This window comes from Sebastes fasciatus, chromosome 14 (assembly GCF_043250625.1).
Source record: "Sebastes fasciatus isolate fSebFas1 chromosome 14, fSebFas1.pri, whole genome shotgun sequence".
NCBI classification, from domain to species: domain Eukaryota; kingdom Metazoa; phylum Chordata; class Actinopteri; order Perciformes; family Sebastidae; genus Sebastes; species Sebastes fasciatus.
In genome coordinates this window covers 23,741,002-23,761,031 of record NC_133808.1, presented here as the reverse complement: position 1 = coordinate 23,761,031, position 20,030 = coordinate 23,741,002, and the positions used below count along the sequence as shown (strand labels likewise).

The 20,030-nt window shown below is 41.7% G+C and overlaps 2 protein-coding genes and 1 long non-coding RNA gene across 3 annotated transcripts; 1 reads left to right on the top strand and 2 right to left on the bottom strand.

Annotated features, from left to right (window-relative positions):
* Window positions 1–72: 72 nt before the first annotated feature.
* On the bottom strand, window positions 73–4,461 carry LOC141782922 (UDP-glucuronosyltransferase-like). Its single transcript, XM_074659778.1, has one exon. The coding sequence runs from the start codon at window positions 4,133–4,135 to the stop codon at window positions 3,260–3,262; it is 876 nt and encodes a 291-aa protein (XP_074515879.1). The 5' UTR covers window positions 4,136–4,461; the 3' UTR covers window positions 73–3,259.
* Window positions 4,462–4,610: 149 nt separating this feature from the next.
* On the bottom strand, window positions 4,611–6,988 carry LOC141782923 (UDP-glucuronosyltransferase-like). Its single transcript, XM_074659779.1, has one exon. It carries the CDS (start codon window positions 6,912–6,914, stop codon window positions 6,039–6,041), a length of 876 nt encoding a protein of 291 aa, XP_074515880.1. The 5' UTR covers window positions 6,915–6,988; the 3' UTR covers window positions 4,611–6,038.
* A 1,792-nt stretch (window positions 6,989–8,780) lies between these two features.
* On the top strand, window positions 8,781–11,079 carry LOC141782172 (uncharacterized). The gene is made up of 3 exons (XR_012597070.1): window positions 8,781–9,422; window positions 10,102–10,424; window positions 10,700–11,079. It is a non-coding gene; the product is annotated as an uncharacterized LOC141782172 (long non-coding RNA).
* Window positions 11,080–20,030: the final 8,951 nt, after the last annotated feature.

The following is a 20,030-nucleotide window of genomic DNA, read 5'->3' as shown; positions in this document are numbered from 1 at the left end:
TTATTATATGTTCGAAATAAAGTCTTTCATTCATTCATTCATTCATCGTGCTGATCGCAATTTATCTTTGTATTTTATTTATTTTCTTAACAGTCTTTAAGACTTGCAGGTCATGGTGGTTATTCATGTTTGCAGCTTGTACTGCCTACTGATAGGAGCAAAGTCCTCTGTTTACTTAGGCTGCTCCTTCTCTCCTCCCCCTGGAAAACGTACACATGCGTGATTGCATATGACCTCTTTTTACCTCTGTTTTTTTTCACTCTCTAGTCACACGCACATGTATACCTGCAGCTATTGTGAAAAGACAGATGGCGTGCAAAGCCAAACGTAATAGGAAACCAACACCCTCCTCTTCAGAGGGGGGGTGATAACATCAAACCAACAATGTAATTCCTGAAATTTTAACCTCGGTTACAACTTGCTTCTCTGTCACGAAACCTTTTAGGAGTGTAACTGTTGCACCGGATGTGAAATTGAATAAATTATTAGCTCATTCAAATAAAACCTCCTCCACTCCTCGAGTGCGAATTTACCTTTTTCAGGGGCTGTAGTGGGCTCAGCTTTAGAGCTGGAGGTACTTCATATGATATTGGTATCAAATGAAACTACAAAAATCTCAGGAATCCATTGATACCAACCATGTTATTCCAGCATGTTGAGAAGAATGCTAAATAACACAACGTAATTATGCAAAATTTGGCGAGGAAAAACTGGCATGGTGATTTTCAAGGTGGTCCCTTGACCTCTGACCTCAAGATATGTGAATGAAAATGGGTTCTCTGGGTACCCACGAATCTCCCCTTTACAGACATGCCCACTTTATGATAATCACATGCAGTTATTTGCATGCAGTATAAATGTGTTATTTTCGCCTAATCTTAAATGGTGTATTTGAATATTTCTGCATACTGGGGTCCCTAAACAGTCTTGGAATTACATAAATTGGGTATCACTGTAAAGCTGAGACTCTTGTGGATCCAGTGAGCCCAATTGTATTCATGTGTGATGATGTTAGTCCCCATTGTAGCCATTTCATTGTAGTAAGACCATTTTTGGCTGGACAGCAGAGGGCCAGTCCTACAAACGCTAAAGTCTGTCACTGAGTGACTGACTGACTGACTGACTGACTGAGTGATGAAGTTACAGGATTGGTCAGCCGACTGTTGGAGTTTCCTCATTGGCCGTTGCTCTTTCAAAATGAAAAGGCAGAGAACACATCTGTGTTTACGTTTTCTGGGGAGCGTGTCAGCGGTTCAATGTATCTTTACATAGTGCTGTTGTTGTGCATGAACTGACTACCCAGCAAGTCACACGTCGCTACCGCGGTATGAACCCTAAATAAATAGACTGTGCTGTGATTTAATTGCAATAAACGGATCAAAATGATGCAGAAATAACGACATTATTATGTTGATTTGTAAAAAGACCGAATTCATGCTTTGTCAGGTCTGTACGCAACACAACAAGCAATCAACTTTTAAAATGCTTGTTTTCTGAACGGAGTTCGGATCGAGCAGTGCCAGGCTATGCTAACATGGAGCTACTCCATCACCACTCAACATGATGTCATCTAGGCATAAATATGACAGCGACGTTGTTTTAAACGGATCAAAAGTGAAGCCGAAATAACTAAATAATGATGCAGATTAGTAAAAAGTCTGAATTCATGCTATGTCAGGTCTGTCCGCAACACAACAAGCAAACAACTTTTGAAATGCTTCTTTTCTGAATGGAGTATAGTATGTATATATTGTTAAACACCATTTACATGATGAATGCTTTTGATACACATGCTTTAATAGAAAACTGAAATACTTTTAACCTTGCATATGTCATGCTAATACCTTTTCACCTTGTATAAAATGTATGACTAGTAAATGTTACCATTTACTATTACTGAATGTCATTTGCTTCATTATAAGTTGTCTTTCAATCAAATATTAAGATATAAGTGGAAAAAAACGTTTCACAAAACACAATAGACATGACCGCTGACTATTTGTGTAACAATTTAGCCACAAATTCACATACTGACCATATAGCCTACGGTCCAGCCATACACTCGGTTTTGACCGAGTCTTGTTTGAAACCTCATTGTATAAAATGCTCTGTGGTGACCTCTAGGATAATCACAGCCTCATGAAACTGTACATCTACAAACTAGAGACCCAGGGCATTCAGAGGATGGATGGCTTTCTTATCTAGATTGACAATAAGGGGGTTTCTTAGCAGTTTCCAGAACAGAAGTGCTCACCATCCAATTGCCGAAAAATGCAATTCTTGCAGAAATCCCCAAATGTCAAAAGTTTTTGATCCCAAATCACAGCACGGCTTTTTCTATAGTGTTCCTCAAGGTCTTGGTGTCTTAATGTGGTATTTTGGACGGATTATTGATCGTTTTATCAATTCTCCAGTGGTAAAAAAAATGGTTAAATTTAGCTTCAAATCTGTGTAACAAATGGTATCAACCCAAAAAGACATAAGTGAGAATGGGGATGGTGATCATTTATGTCATATCATAATATCATAATGTTCTAAGCGCTTATGCACTTTTACAATTTATTTTAATTATTTTAATGAATGAATGAATGAATGATTATTTCTGGTTTATGACTAGAACAAGTTGACACACACTGCTGAGTTGCATCTCAAATTAATCTTCAGGTTCCCAACTTTCAGATGATGTACACCACTTCTATGTGACATCTACTGTTGACCTGCTATCTCACTCTAAAGACTCCCTGTATCCCCCTAAAGACACTGTCTATAACGACAGGCTTTCCACCCTGCCTTCAAGTGTGGCTGTTCAAAAAAAGTATATCACTACAACACTATTGCCTACAGGTGTGGTCGGACAGTACAATGTACAAACTGGTTTGTTTTGAGCATAATGGTACCTTAAGTGTCATGCTTGAACTTCCAAAGGACTCCAGGGGCTTGTGAGACTTGCATGAACTTGCATGGCCATTAATCATAGGTCTGAAACTGGCTGTTGTACCTGGACTAAGCGGCAACCTCCAGTGCTGAGAAATGAAGCCAACGCGGAAGTGCCAAAAACGTCAATTCTTCGAAAGGCCACTTGAGACTGGCTCTGAAAGTCAGTCAGTCCCCATGGACCACCATGGTTTAAAATGCCCAACTTCACAGCAGAAATAAACATGTTTACAGCCTGATACACAAAACGGTTTTGGTCTCTATAGTCTCTAAGATAATATCCCCGTTCATGACAACTGTAAGAAGTGTTTAGTCTGGCATACATTCATTGAATACTCACCGCTGGAAGAGGAGCTTTCTTTGCACAATTGATACCTCCAATAAAAAACATGTTTGGCAAGAGAGGTCTGGGCCATTCCAAAACAAAGTCGTATCTGAAAAGCCAGATTGCGCCCTGACTAAGAAGGTCCTTGTAGGTCATGTCGTCTCCTACATACTTCCTGACCGCATCGTCATAGCGGACATACATTATTCCGCACAAGTAGGACTGCAATATAGACATGGCCATGTTTTTGACTCTCTGTGGGAAGGTCATGATGTTTGTATTGCCAGAGAATTCCACAGGAACGTAGGAGGGAGGAGAGGGGCACTGGTTAGCCTTTACATCCAGCCCACATGGCATCCCACGCAGGTAATAAACAGCTGGAATGGAAAAGACATGCGAAAGAATGGAGCCGCAGGGGAGGAAGGGGTCTGTGAGCACAAGATCGAAGCCCACTCCCTTCAGTCGACTCATTAGAGGCTGGTTGTTCAGCAAATTCTCGCAGGCTTTCACCTCCATTGAAGTATAGTTAACCAAACGCTGCACATTGACAAATGAATCTGTGATTTCTGGTGGCTTGAGGAACACTCCATCCTTCAGCTGCTTGTATCTATCGTCCAGTTCGGCTTTGGTGTGGGGCACTTGGTATATCTCAGTCTTGTAGCTCTCCGAGCTGTAGATCAACAGGCTGCTTTCAGGCACCAGCACCATCACCTCGTGACCCCTGCGGCTGAGCTCCTTCACCAGTATCTCCATGCTGAGCCAGGGGCTCCCATCCACAGGCATAACCAGCACCTTCCCCCCGTCAACGGGCCTCAGACTGAGGCAGCACAGCCAGGCTGCCAGCCCCAGAGCAGGATACCACACCCCGCTGCTCATTGCCTCTTCTCTGTAGTGCAAACTGCCTCGTTGTAAGAGCTAGTAGTAGCTGTTGTTGGGAGATAGCTTTTTGTGTGTATGTGGGAGTGATCTAGTGTGTGTGTAAACTCTGCAGTAAGTTGGCACTGCGTTTGTAGGCAGGCTATTAAATAACCACGGAAAGACAGAGTGAGTAGAGATCCTCAGTCCCAGCCTCCAGATAATCACTCACTTATGGACTTTGCTCATTTTCTTCTCAAAACATGCCTTTCCTCTCACGTCTTGTTGTATTTATTCAACATATATACAAGTGACATAATGCAACTTTTACCAACTTTTGCATGTGAAGTAGAGCCATCTAAACATTATAAAAACAGTATGTTTATCCGAGGAAATATGTTTACAGAAATGAGTTGAGCGTCTTTTGGGATACCAGTAGTAAAACAGATTTTCCTCATTCTATTATTCATCGTGCTGATTGCAATTTCTGTTTTTATTTATTTTCTTAACGGTGTTTAAGACTTGCAAGTCATAGTGGATATGCATGTTTGCAGCTTGTACTGGCTACTGATAGGAGCAAAGTCGTCTGTTTACTTAGGCTGCTCCATCCCTCCTCCCCCTGGAAAGCGTACACATGCGTGATTGCAAACCAGCACCCTCCTCTTCAGAGGGGGGTGATAACATCAAATCAACAATGTAATTCCTGACATTTAAACCTTATTTACAACTTGCTTTGTCTCAGGAAACCTTTTATGAGTGTAGCTGTTGCACCGCATGTGAAATTGAATAAATTATTAGCTCATTCAAATTAAACCTCCTCCACTCCTCGAGGGCGCCGGCACCCTCGGTCGACTTTACCTTTTTCAGTGGCTGTAGAGGGCTCAGTTAATGAAACTAGAAAATCTAAGGAATCCATTGGTACCAACCATGTCATGCTAGCATGTTGAGAAGAACGCTAAATAACACTACATAGTTATGCTTCATTTTGGCGAGGAAAAACTGGCATGGTGATTTTCAAGGTGGTCCCTTGACCTCTGACCTCAAGATATATGAGTGAAAATGGGTTCTCTGGGTACCCACGAGTCTCCCCTTTACAGATATGCCCACTTTATGATAATCACATGCAGCTTTGAGGCACAAACCATGCAGTTATTTGCATGCAGTATAAATGTGTTATTTTCGCCTATTCTAAAATGGTGTATTTGAATATTTCTGCATACTGGGGTCCCTAAACAGTCTTGGAATTACATAAATTGGGTATCACTGTAAAGCTGAAACTTTTGTGGCTCTAGTGAGCCCAATTGTATTCATGTGTGATGATGTTAGTCCCCATTGTAGCCATTTCAATATAGTGAGACCATTTTTTGAAACCTCATTGTATAAAATGACCTGTGGTGACCTCTACGTTAATCACAGCCTCATGAAACTTTACACCCACAAACTAGAGACCTAGAGCATTCAGAGGATGGATGGCTTTCCTAGATTGACAATAAGGGGGTTTCTTAGCAGTTTCCAGAACAGTGTGGTTGGACAGTACAATGTACAAACTAGTTTGTTTTGAGCATAATGGTACCTTAAGTGTCATGCTTGAACTTCTAAAAGACATCATGGGGTTGTAAGACTTGCATGAACTTGCACAGCCATTAATCATAAGCCTGAACCTGGTTGTTGTACCTGGACCAAGCAGCAACCTCCAGTGCTGAGAACTCAAGCCAACGCGGAAGTGCCAAAAACTACAGTTCTTCGAATGGCCACTTGAAGCTGGCTCTGAAAGCAAGTCAGTCCCCATAGACCCCAAATGCCCAACTTCACAGCAGAAATAAACATGTTTACAGCCTGATGCAAAAAATGGTTTTGGTCTCTAGTCTCTAAGATAATATCCCCGTTCATGACAACTGTACGACGTGTTTACTCTGGCATACATTCATTGAATACTCACCGCTGGAAGAGGAGCTTTATTTGCACAATTGATACCTCCAATAAAAAACATGTTTGGCAAGAGAGGTCTGGGCCATTCCAAAACAAAGTCGTATCTGAGAAGCCAGATAGCGCCGTGACTAAGAAGGTCCTTGTAGGTCATGTTGTCTCCTACATACTTCCTGACCGCATCATCAAAGCGGGCATACATTATTCCGCACAAGTAGGACTCCAATATAGACATGGCCATGTTTTTGACTCTCTGTGGGAAGGTCATGATGTTTGTATTGCCAGAGAATTCCACAGGAACGTAGGAGGGAGGAGAGGGGCACTGGTTAGCCTTTACATCCAGCCCACATGGCATCCCACGCAGGAAATAAACAGCTGGAATGGAAAAGACATGAGAAAGGATGGAGCCGCAGGGGAGGAAGGGGTCTGTGAGCACAAGATCGAAGCCCACTCCCTTCAGTCGACTCATTAGAGGCTGGTTGTTCAGCAGATTCTCGCAGGCTTTCACCTCCATTGAAGTATAGTTAACCAAACGCTGCACATTGATAAACACATCTGTGATTTCTGGTGGCTTGAGGAACACTCCATCATTCAGCTCCTTGAATCTATCGTCCAGTTCGGCTTTGGTGTAGGGCACTTGGTAGATCTCAGTCTTGTAGCTCTCCGAGCTGTAGATCAACAGGCTGCTTTCAGGCACCAGCACCGTCACCTCGTGGCCCCTGCGGCTGAGCTCCTTCACCAGTATCTCCATGCTGAGCCAGGTGCTCCCATCCACAGGCATAACCAGCACTTTCCCCCCGTCAACGGGCCTCAGACTGAGGCAGCACAGCCAGGCCGCCAGCCCCAGAGCAGGAAACCACAACCCGCTGCTCATTGCCTCTTCTCTGTAGTGCAAGCTGCTTTGTTGTAAGAGCTAATGGTAGCTGTTGCTGGGAGGTAGTTTTATTTGTGTGCGTGGGAGTAATTCAGGTTGTGTTTAAACTCTGCAGGAAGTTGGGGCTGCGTTTGTAGGCGTCTTTTGAGATACCAGTGGTAGAACTGGTTTTCCTCATTGTATTATTCATAATGGTGATTGCAATTTCTGTTTTTCTTAACTGTCTTTAAGACTTGCAAGTCATGGTGGTTATGCATGTTTACAGCTTGTACTGCCTACTGATAGATGCAAAGTCCTCTGTTTACTTAGGCTGCTCCTTCTCTCCTCCCCCTGGAAAGCATACACATGCGTGTTAGTGGGCCATTGACCTCTTTTTACCTCTGTGTTTTTTTTTTCACTGTCTAGTCACACCGACATGTTTACCTACTGTCATAGGGAAAAGACAGATGGCGTGCAAAGCCAGACGTAATAGGAAACCAACACCCTCCTCCTGGAATTTTAACCTCGGTTACAACTTGCTTTCACGCACGAAACCTTTTATGAGCGTAACCGTTGAACCGGTTGTGAAATCGAAGAAATTATTAGCTCATTCACATTAAACCATTTCCACTCCTCGAAGGCGCAGGCACCGTCGGCCGACTTTACTTTCTTTCAGAGGCTGTAGCAGACTCAGTTTTAGAGCTTATATGATGCTAGAAAAACTGAAGAATTCATTGGTACCAACCGTATCAAGCTAGATTGTTGAGAAGAATGCAAAATAACACTACGTAATTATGCTAAATGTTTGCGAGGAAAAAGGTGCTTTTCAAAGGGGTCCCTTGACCTCTGACCTCAAGTTAATCAATGTCAACAAATGTCAATATTATGTCAGGGTAACAATGAGTGGGACCAGGGGAATCTTAAAGTTAGCCCCAGAAGGGTAACCACATTTATTATTTATTTGTTTTTCTTTTCTTTATAAAATTGAATCTAACTTTTTTTTTTGTTCTTTATCCTTTTTGCATCGGCAATGGGTGAGGGTTGGGTGGGAGGGGTGCTTTAGTGGAAAATTACCCAAAAATGGAGGGACCATCATTTACATTTGTGCTCCATTTGTATGTTTCTGTACACCTGTTGTTACTCCCAATAAATTATGGGAAAAAAGAAGGGTAACCACAAGAAACGCAAGCGATTGAAGGGGAGAGGGTAAACACCAAATAAAAAGAAGCCTATATAAGAAAGACACTAAGATATTTAGATTAGTGGACTCGGATAGTAAACTAAAACACCACAGTCTGCCGAGCAGTTGACCAGAGGATAATTTGCCAGGTCAAAACTGAGAAGCCAGACCACACAGACCTATCCCACTCTAACAGACTAAACTCAGGCATCTGAAAACTGAAACCAGAGGTAGATATCGACAATGAGGCTCCTCAGCTGCTTGACCTCACTGATAATTAACCTAACCTGCCCGCTGAGTGGCAACTAGTACAAGAGCCCCTCTTACATTATTACTGAATCCTGTAATTTCTGATCATATCTGCCGAGGAAAATTACATAGACGATCCATTTCTCATTTAGCTGTAATATCATCCCTGTGTCTGTCTACCCGGCTGGGGCACAGAGGTCCCTTTAGAAATAGAGCTTCTCCGGCTTTAGCTCCATCACTTTCCGCTCACCTCTTGATTGTAGAGAGTATTTTCACAAATGCTGCATGCTGACAACATAGCTGTTGTTCATATTTCATTCCTACAAGGTGCATTACTTTATAGTGAAAAAGTAAAATTGATTGTAAATTAGAAAAAAAAAAAGAAATAAAGAAAGTAATAACAGAGATAAACTAGAAAATTTCACAAGAAATTTTGACCAGTGTGCCAGTGTGCGCAATTTTTTCGGAGACCGCTACGCGAATCTCTTAGACAGGTCATAGCACACCATTCCCGATCATTACGCACGTTTTGATGTACTTTTTTTACAGGTGTTGGCAACACTGCGGCAGGAGTAGTGCGGCATAAACCGTAAGAAGAGGAATAGTAAGACTTCACTAGAAAATTTCGCAAGAAATTTTGACCAGTGTGCCTGGTGCTGGGGGGGGGGTCTGAGGACCATAGTGAGGTTTTAAGAAGGTGGATGAAAGGCCCAATAAAGTCCCAAGTCTCGTGATCCTTTTAAACTTTTAATAATTCTTCTACGTTAAAGTATGGCGACTCTGTATTGCCCTAAAGACGAGTGTTTTTGAGCTCTCTTCACGTCGATTTGCCACTCATTCCTATGGAGGAAAGAAATCGCGCTTTCCCGCGATTTTTTCGGAGACCGCTACGCGAATCTCTTAGACAGGTCATAGCACACCATTCCCGGTCATTATGCACATTTTGATGTACTTTTTTTACAGGTGTTGGAAACGCTGCCGGAGGAGTAGCGCGGCAAAAAACGTAAGAAGAGGAATAGTAAGACTTCACTAAAAAATTTCGCAAGAAATTTTGACCAGTGTGCCTGGTGCTGGGGGGATGGGTGGGGGCTAGGGGTGGTGTGTGTGTGGAGGGGGGGGGGGGGGGGGGCAGATTCAGACTGTCTGACTGGCTAATGTGAATCAGCTGTCTAGCAGCAATCTGAAGTTGCCGTGGTGATTGGCCACTGCTGCAGTGGGGCAGTTTATAATAGAAGTTAACCAGAGACGTACATGTCATAAAAGTGCTTATACGACAGAAACCGTGACTCCTATCGCTTAGATTGTTCATGACACCAGTTAGGAGTCTCTGATGAACAAATGGTGCGACATTTGGGTCTGTAGTTTCAAAAATGTGACCTCGGCGGCAGTTTCCAAAAGTAGTAACTTTTTTCTCTGATCCAAAACATTCTGTGAAATTTAATATGGGGCCCTATGGGAGCGAAGCCTGCAGTTGCTCTCATGTTCAGGCATGTGTCGCAAATTGTGTAAGTCCGACTGATTCCATAGCTACATGTCTGCGACCGGCACAAAAATACCTACGTTTTGATGTATTAATTGTGTATGAGGAGTGGACGTTGTGGGCTACAGAGCAATTTGTTCGGAAAATTTTCAAAGATTTTCAAAGCTTTCCCGCACTCTAGCGATGATGTCACGCGCTCTAGCCTTTAACGACCCACGCAATACACACCCATTATAAAATCTGAAACGGTCTGAAAATTTCATAAAACGTAAACTGCGATTTCGTGAAAACCGTGCCAGCTATCAAAAAATTTCCATTTGGCCAAATAAAGTCCCAAGTCTCGTGACCCGTTTAAACTTTTAATCACGTTTCTACGTTAAAGTATGGCGACTCTGTATGGCCCCAAAGAGGAGTGTTTTTGAGCACTCGTCACGTCGATTTTCAATGCATTCCAATGGAGAAAAAAATCGCGCTTTCGCGCGATTTACTCGGAAACCGCTGCGCGAATCTCTTAGCCAGGTCATAGCACACGATTCCCGATCATTCCGCACGTTTTGATGTACTTTTTGTACAAGTGTTGGCAACGCTGCCGGAGGAGTAGCGTGCCAAAGTTTAGGCAGAAGTCTGAATAAGAACTAGAAAATTTCGCAAGAAATTTTGACCAGTGTGCCTGGTGCTGGGGGGGGAGGGGTCTGAGGACCATAATGAGGTTAGAAGAAGGGGGATGATAGGCCCCATGAAGTCCCAAATCTCGTGACCTATTTAAACTTTTAATAATTTCTCTACGTTAAAGTATGGCGACTCTGTATTGCCCTCATTACGCACGTTTTGATGTACTTTTTTTACAGGTGTTGGCAACGCTGCCGGAGGAGTATCGTGCCAAAGTTTAGGCAGAAGTCTGAATAATAAAATAAGCCCGACGAATAATAGACCAGTGTGCTTTGCACAAGGCTTTGCCTTGTGCTTCTATGCACACTGGAATGATGGGACCACTGAAGAAGGAGGTGCAGATGATGTTGGACATGGGAGTCATTGAACCATCCAGAAGTGAGTGGTCAAACCCCATAGTGCTTGTTCCCAAGAAAAATTGTACTCAACCTCGGTTCTGTTCAGACATGAGGAAACTGAACAGTATTTCCTGTTTTGATTCATATCCCATGCCCCGTATTGATGAGCTGCTAGAGAGAATCGGGAAAGCCAACTACATCACAGCATTAGACCTTTGTAAAGGTTACTGGCAAGTGCCTCTTGACCCATCTTGCAAAGAATACACAGCGTTCCAGATTCCGGGGATGGACTTGTTCCAGTACACTGTGTTACTCTTTGGCCTTCATGGCGCACCTGCGACCTTTCAAAGATCAATGGACATTGTTCTTAATGATTGCTCCAGGTTTTCAGCTGCCTATCTTGATGATGTGGTAATCTACAGTGAATCCTGGGAAGAACACTTGCAGCATCTTGAAATCGTCCTAAGCAAGATACAGGAAGCTGGGCTGACCCTGAATGCAAACAAGTGTTCCTGGGCTCAGGAGGAGGTGAAATACCTTGGGTACCTGGTCGGCCGTTGGCAGATAAGGCCACAAATAGACAAGATAAAGGCCATACAGATGATTCCAAGACCCCTGACCAAGAAGCAAGTGAGATCCTTTTTAGGACTGGTGGGGTGGTACAGAAGGTTTGTTCCCCATTTCTCTACATTGGCGGCACCACTCACCGAACTAACAAAAAAATCAACCTCGAAAGTGATATGGAATGATGAATGTGAACGTGCCTTCCAGGCGTTGTTGGCAACGCTGAGGGAGGAGTAGCGCGGCAAAAACCGTAAGAAGAGGAATAGTAAGACTTCACTAGAAAATTTCGCAAGAAATTTTGACCAGTGTGCCTGGTGCTGGGGGGGGTCTGAGGACCATAGTGAGGTTAGAAGAAGGGGGATGATAGGCCCCATAAAGTCCCAAGTCTCGTGATCCTTTTAAACTTTTAATAATTCTTCTACGTTAAAGTATGGCGACTCTGTATTGCCCTAAAGACGAGTGTTTTTGAGCTCTCTCCACGTCGATTTGGCACTCATTCCTATGGAGCAAAGAAATCGCGCTTTCGCGCGATTTTTTCGGAGACCGCTACGCGAATCTCTAAGACAGGTCATAGCACACCATTCCCGATCATTCCGCAAGTTTTGATGTACTTTTTGTACAGGTGTTGGAAACGCTGCCGGAGGAGTAGCGCGGCAAAAAACATAAGAAGAGGAATAGTAAGACTTCACTAGAAAATTTCGCAAGAAATTTTGACCAGTGGGCCTGGTCTTGGAGGGGGGTCTGAAGACTATAGTGAGGTTAGAAGAGGGGGATGATAGGCCCAATAAAGTCCCAAGTCTCGTGACCCGTTTAAACTTTTAATAATTTTTCTACGTTAACGTATGGCGACTCTTTATGGCCCTAAAGACGAGTATTTTTGAGCTCTCTTCACGTCGATTTGCCACTCATTCCTATGGAGCAAAGGAATCGCGCTTTTGCACAATTTTTTCTGAGACCGCTACGCTAATCTCTTAGACAGGTCATAGCACACCATTCCCGATCATTCTGTCACTGGTTGCCATGGTGATTGGGGGGCCGAGAGGAGTGTTTAGTTTCCTGTTATTATAAAGTAAGAGTTGAGGGCTTTTATTTTGAAAAGTAGGTGAATACCTAGTTTCCTGTTGTCATACAATGAGAGTTGGGGGCTTTTAATCACAGGTGTAATTGATCACATTAATTATGGCCCTGATCCACTGAAGCCCTGGTTTAGAGCATGCTGGCTCACTGAAATGGCTTGATACAGTAAATAGTGTGCGTGTGTGTGTGTGTGTGTGTTAGTCAGCCTGCTCTGATTGGCTAATGAGAATCAGCTGTCTAGCAGCAATCTGAAGTTGCCGTGGCGATTGGCAACTGCTGCAGTGGGGCAGTTTATAATAGGAGTTAACCAGAGACGTACATGTCATAAAAGTACTTCTACGACAGAAACCGTGACTCCTATCGCTTAGATTGTTCATGAGACCAGTTAGGAGTCTCTGATGAACAAATGGTGCGACATTTGGGTCTGTAGTTTCAAAAATGTGACCTCGGCGGCAGTTTCAAAAAGTAGTAACTTTTTTCTCTGATCCAAAACATTCTGTGAAATTTAATATGGGGCCCTATGGGAGCGAAGCCTGCAGTTGCTCTCACGTTCAGGCATGTGTCGCCAAATGTGTAAGTCTGACTGATTCCATAGCTACATGTTTGCGACCGGCACAAAAATACCTACGTTTTGATGTATTAATTGTGTATGAGGAGTGGACGTTGTGAGCTACAGAGCAATTTGTTCGGAAAATTTTCAAAAGATTTCAAAGCTTTCCCGCACTCTAGCGATGATGTCACGCGCTCTAGCCCTTAACGACCCACGCAATACACACCCATTATCAAATCTGAAACGGTCTGAAAAGTTCACAAAACGTAAACTGCGATTTCGTGAAAACCGTGCCAGCTATCAAAAAATTTCCATTTGGCCAAATAAATTCCCAAGTCTCGTGACCCGTTTAAACTTTTAATCCCGTTTCTACGTTAAAGTATGGCGACTCTGTATGGCCCCAAAGAGGAGTGTTTATGAGCACTCTTCACGTCGATTTTCAATGCATTCCAATGGAGCAAAAAAATCGCACTTTCGCGCGATTTTCTCGGAAACCGCTGCGCGAATCTCTTAGCCAGGACATAGCACACGATTCCCGATCATTCCGCACGTTTTGATGTAATTTTTGTACAGGTGTTGGCAACGCTGCCGGAGGAGTAGCGCGGCAAAGTTTAGGCAGAAGAAGCGGAAGAAAACTAGAAAATTTCGCAAGAAATTTTGACCAGTGTGCCTGGTGCTGGGGCGGGGGGTCTGAGGACCATAGTGAGGTTAGAAGAAGGGGGATGAAAGGCCCAATAAAGTCCCAAGTCTCGTGACCCGTTAAACCTTTAATCATTTTTCTACGTTAAAGTATGGCGACTCTGTACGGCCCTAAAGAGGAGTGTTTTTGAGCTCTCTTCACATCGATTTGCCACTCATTCCTTTCGAGCAAATAAACAGGACATTTACATGTTTTCATAAAGTTCAACCTTAAAATGCTAATCTGTGAGGCTGAATTGTACAGCTAGCTAGCTAGCTAGCTAAATACACAGTTAACGTGAGACTCACCTCAAACAGAAGTCAGAGAGGCAGAAGGAGACGTGAAGACGTTATTTAAGTGAAGTCCACAAAACAAAGAGCCAATGAGAGTTCTTTAATTTGAGAGGTGTCATCAGATTCGTCAGTTTGGTTGCTGGGGCCCCCCTGACCCCTAGCAACAGGTTACACATTGGTTCATGTGTAACCAATGTGGCATTAGTCTGCCCAATGAAAGTGAGTTTACATTTGAAATCAAAACAACATACATTTACTTTAACACTGCTCTATGACTAAAGGAGACACCCCAAGTGGTTAGCCATCTACTGGCGGGAAACATCGTCAGGTTGGTTGCTGGGGCCCCCCTGACCCATAGCAACAGCTGACACATTGGTTCATTCCTGCCCAATGAAAGTGAGTTTACATTTGAAAAAGGAGACACCCCAAGTGATTAGCCACTTACTGGCGAGAAACATTAGTTCAAAACTCAAGTTAGTCATGCTATAAAAACTATGCTAGGTGACACACACAGTAAGCTATTGGTGTCATTTAAACTGCGAGCAGCTTCTGTCCTCTGCGCCCTCTGTCGGGAGATTAACACACACAACAGCGCCATGCAGCGTCAGAAATGTTACTGAACTGAACAAACTGAATATCTATCTGTTGATGCTATGAATTAAGGGTTTATTTTGACCAAAACCAGATTTTGTGATTGTTGGAACAGTGGAAAGAGAGCTTCGCTCCTCCTATAACTGTAGGCCTGTACGCTACTGTAGGCCTATACACAGTTATAGGAGGAGCTTCGCTCTTCCTATAACTGTGTATATAATGTATGTATATAATGTTTAAATCTATATTATAATGTTTAAATTATAATGTTTAAATGTTATAGGAGGAGCTGTGCTCCTCCTATAACTGTGGGCCTATTTGCTAATAAGAGTTACATAGTTAAAATGTGTGTGTGTGTGTGTGTGTGTGTGTGTGTTAGTTAGTCAGCCTGCTCTGATTGGCTAATGTGAATCAGCTGTCTAGCAGGAGCAAATAAATCACGCTTTCGCGCGATTTTCTCGGAAACCGCTGCGCGAATGTCTTAGTCAGGTCATAGCACACGATTCCCGATCATTCCGCACGTTTCGATGTACTTTTTGTACCTGTGCTGGCAACGCTGCCGGAGGAGTAGCGCGGCAAAGTTTAGGCAGAAGAAGCGGAAGAAAATAAGCCCGCAGGATAATAGACCAGTGTGCTTTGCACAAGGCTTTGCCTTGTGCTTCTAGGCACACTGGAATTAAGCCCGTCGAATAATAGACCAGTGTGCTTTGCACAAGGCTTTGCCTTGTGCTTCTAGGCACACTGGAAAAATAAGGAAAATAATTAAAGGATGACAAAATATAGATAAAAAAAAAAAATTGAAAAAAGCAAAACAAGAATTTAATTTATTGTATTTCAATTAAAGAAAGTAATAACAGAGATAAAAATAAGGAAAGAATTAAAGGATGACAAAAATAAAAAAGCAAAACTTTTATTTTTTCAATTATTATATTATTCATTTTATTTTATTTTATTTTATTTTATTTTATTTTATTTTATTTTATTTTATTTTATTTCATTTAAAATAAATTAAAAAACAGAAATGGAAAACCTGGCAAGTTAAAAGTAATAAAAAGGCACATTTATTCACAAAGTAACAATGAATAACAAATCAAATGTGGAAGTCAGTAATCAGGAATGTAAGCATGTGTGGATGTGTGAAAATGTCTGAAGCAAACAAAACCCAAAACAACAGCTGTGTCAGCAGGGGAACGGTGTGTATCGGAGAGGTCATCACACAGGAACTTACAGACACAGAAATGTTGTAATACAGCAAAATGTTGTAACATTTCAAAAACTTCCTTGAAAATCAGGATGGGGCAGTTGCAACGTGTCACGAGAGATCTCATGTAATGCACATTTTTCAGCTCCAACAACACATTATCACGTGTAGCTCATAGACAGTCCTAATACTCTTCACCTGCACAGTATGTGTCGGTTAGATTCATATTTTGAGCATTTTATGACAGACGTCTTTTCATTCACAGTAAATTTTTTATGAAAATGTTCAAACAATAAAAACATCTGACTGTTTAAGTGCTTTGAAGATGTACAAAAAGAAAAAAAAGAGCCTTTTATGATAAACTCTTGTGCTATAATGTAGTTTTGATGCTGCTGCAAACTATTAAGTGATTGCTCTGTTCAACCAGATGGTGGTGCCAGAGTCATCAGAGCACCTCCAAGTGGATGTTTTCTATTAGTTTACTGTATCATTCATGGATCAGATCGGCACAGTAAGAGTCGTTCTACTAAAATGACCTGCTTCTGTGTGCCTCTATGTAATCTTATCCTCAATAAAATGACCAGTGAAAGAACACACTGTCGTATAAAAGGGTCATTTAATACTACCACTTTAGATTACATTTAGTACAAAGTATCCAGGCTGTAAAATGACACAGCGCCTGCTTTGTCTTATTACAAGTAATAATTCATCCCAATCTCTTTTATTATGTATGTAAACATGTAAACAGTAACATCATGACTATGACTAAACCCGGTGCAACATAAAGTACATTCATGATAAAAGCGAGCGCACAATATGACTTTTAAACTCACACCTCTCAGACATAAAAGAACAGAACAAAATTAACAACAGACTCTATTTTGGGTTCAAATATAAACGTGCAGCAGAGCCTACTACTACATGTAAACTGAGACAGTAGAAGATTTTCCTCTACTCTTGAGTGGTTGCATATAAACATAAGTTTATATGATCAAAAAATGACTCCAAGATGGATGGAGACATGAACTGATCTCAAACAGTCAAATCTGGATGTATTGGGGATAAGTAAGAGGTCAACTTTTACTTATATTTTAAATTTGTTGGTGATGTTTTTAATTGTGACTATTCCCACAGAAAGGATGGCAGGCACTGCAGTAAATCCAAAGTCTAAAGAGACGTTCAGTAGAACAGAAATAAATAGTAAGGAGATACGTCCACACTGAACTGATACGGCCTCAGTGCTGCAATCAGGTACATTTTGTTCTTCTTGTGTTTCACTGTCTCACCTTTATATTTCGCCTGCATCGCCTCATTGCCTCTAACACACATCTATCTATCTAATCACTGGACTTTTGTCACTCAGCCATTCAAGCTTAAATGTAGAGAAAGTGTATGATGATTAGTCTCGCAAACGCTCAGAGCTGGAAAAAAGGCCACTTCAAATAATTAAAAAAACAAGGAATACAAGGTGTTTTTGCTTGCAATCAGTAAAAAGACCTGTCAATGGATCAAGTTTAAATTCGCTTGGTAAGATTTCCTGAAAAAAATATGTAATATTTAGGCCTTTCAAGATAAAAAGAGATCTTGAAGTTAGCTTGGAAAACTAATTTTGAGCTATATTTCACCAGTTTGTAATGCTTGTCATGCTCGAAAGTAGTATTTCTTTTTCCAAGAGATACATTGTCTAAAAACAAGTCCCTAGGTGATTGTATTTTATGTTAAGTGTTATGAGATATTTTAACTAATAATTAGGCAAATATACAGTATAGGTATAGGTATAGGTTTAAGTATGAACTAGGGCTGTCAAAGTTAACGCGATGATAAGGTGTTAACACAAATTCGTTTTAATTTCTTCAACGCATTAATCCAATCAATCTTCCGGAGGTTGTAAAGCTAGAGGCATCATATGAAACTAGAAAAACCTAATGAATGCATTGGTACCAACCATGTCATACTAGCTTGTCACGAAGGAGGTTAAATAACGCTCCAAACTTATGCTACATTTTCGGGAGGAAAAACTATCATGGCCATTTTCAAAAGGGTACCTTGACCTCTGACCTCTAGATATGTGAATGAAAATGGGTTCTATGGGGACCAACGAGTCTCCCCTTTACAGACATGCCCACTTTATGATAATCACATGCAGTTTTTGGGGCAAGTCATAGTCAAGTCAGCACACTGACACACTGGCAGCTGTTGTTGCCTGTTGGGCTGCAGTTTGCCATGTTATGATTTGAGCATATTTTTTATGCTAAATGCAGTACCTGTGAGGGTTTCTGGACAATATTTATCATTGTTTTGTGTTGTTAATTGATTTCTAATAATAAATATATACATACATTTGCATAAAGCAAGCAAATTTGCTCACTCCCATGTTTATAAGAGTATTTAATACTTGACAAATCTCCCTTTAAGGTACATTTTGAACGGATACAAAAATATGGGATTAATTTGGGATTAAATAGTTTAATGATTGACAGCCCTAGTATGAACTGATTAACTTTTACATCTGCACACTGCTAACTAAAGTCCTCTTAGTAAAGTGAGGTGTTTGGCTGTAACCACATGGTGGTGCCAAAGTCACATGGATCCTTAAATCCCAGTCTGGTTCACAGTAGAAAATGGTGTTGCCTTTGTAGCCATCAGCAGCACAACGTTTGACCTTTTGCTGTCTGCACGGTGTGGTCAGTACTGCTGCCTCAGCCACTTCTCAAATGAAGATCACTCAACATTGTGTTTTATTTTTTTTTTTATTTTTACTGGCATCATTCAGAAAGCCCTGTTGATATGATTGTGTTTTGCAAATTGGAGGTCACTATTGTGTCATATTAAAAATCGTAATAAAAAAGTTGTGTGTATGCATTCTACAGATCTTCAAGAACATCTCACTGGGTGCAGAGCAGCCGTGGCTACGTTTACTCTAACGTGACATGTGGCACTTTTATCCAACTAGTTCCAACAGAAGCCTTACTAGTGACACTGTGCACCACACTAGTAGGACCAAAGTCCCAACTAGTCAGCTTTTTGACGCACCAGTAGACCTCTGGACCGAACTAGTAACGCCCACAGTCTTACTAGTTACCTAGTAAGCTGCAAAAGCTTTGCCATGTTAACTAGTAAAGGACATATTCACCTCACTAGTTAACTAGTGACCTACAATTTCCTGCACTAGTTAACTAGTGAGGGCCAAGATGCTCACTAGTTAACTAGTTAAAGCCTTTTGATCTTACTAGTTAACTAGTGAGGCTCAAAATGTTTACTAGTTAACTAGTAAGGTCAAAAAGGCTTTAACTAGTTAACTAGTGGACATTTTGGTCTTCACTAGTTAACTAGTGCAGGAAACTGTTGGTCACTAGTTAACTAGTGAGGTGAATATGTTTCCTTACGAGTTAACATGTCAAAGCTTTTGCAGCTTACTAGTTAACAAGTAAGACTGTCAGCGTTACTAGTTGGGTCCAGAGGTCCACTAGTGCGTCAAAAAGCTAACTAGTCGGGCTTTGATCCTACTAGTGTGGTGCACAGTCTCACTAGTAAGGCTTCTGTTGGAACTAGTTGGATAAAAGTGCCACTAGTTGCTGAAAAACAGTGACTAGTAAGAGTTTTTGTTAATCTAGTAAGACAAAATGTCCAACTAGTGCGATCAAATGTCCAACTATAGTGCTGACAAAGACCGAACTAGTGGAGGACACTGATGTCTGATATCAAGGATATGGAATAAATGCTCAAACGGCTTGCCATATGCAGCCTCTTTACTTGTCTCCTAGAAAGGAGAGAGTGAGACTTCAAATGAAGATCACTCACCATTGTTTTTTTTTTTGTTTTTTTTACTGGCATCATTCAAAAAGCCCTGTTAATATGATTGTGTTTTGCAAGTTGGAAGTCACTATTGTGTCATATTAAAAATCATAATAAAAAGTTGTGTATGCATTCTTACAGATCTTCAAGATCATAGAGCAGCCTTGGCTATACGTTTATTCTAACGTGAGAAATAAAAACACAGTGAAAACTACCACTATAGCGTACACGTTTAAAGGGTTAACCTCGTGGACGTATTGCTGAACAAAACGTGATAACAGTGACATCCAGCCTCTTACTTGTCTCCTAGACGGAGAGAGTGAGACTTCACAGATCTTTTTGGTTTCTGACTCTCTGCTCGGATGCGCGCCGACCTTGGAGTCTCCAGACGCGCAGCGGAGGATTTTGCGCACTGAGTGAGATCAAGTCGAGCTGAAAGAGGAGCGCACATCGAGCGGACTGCTTGTCTGA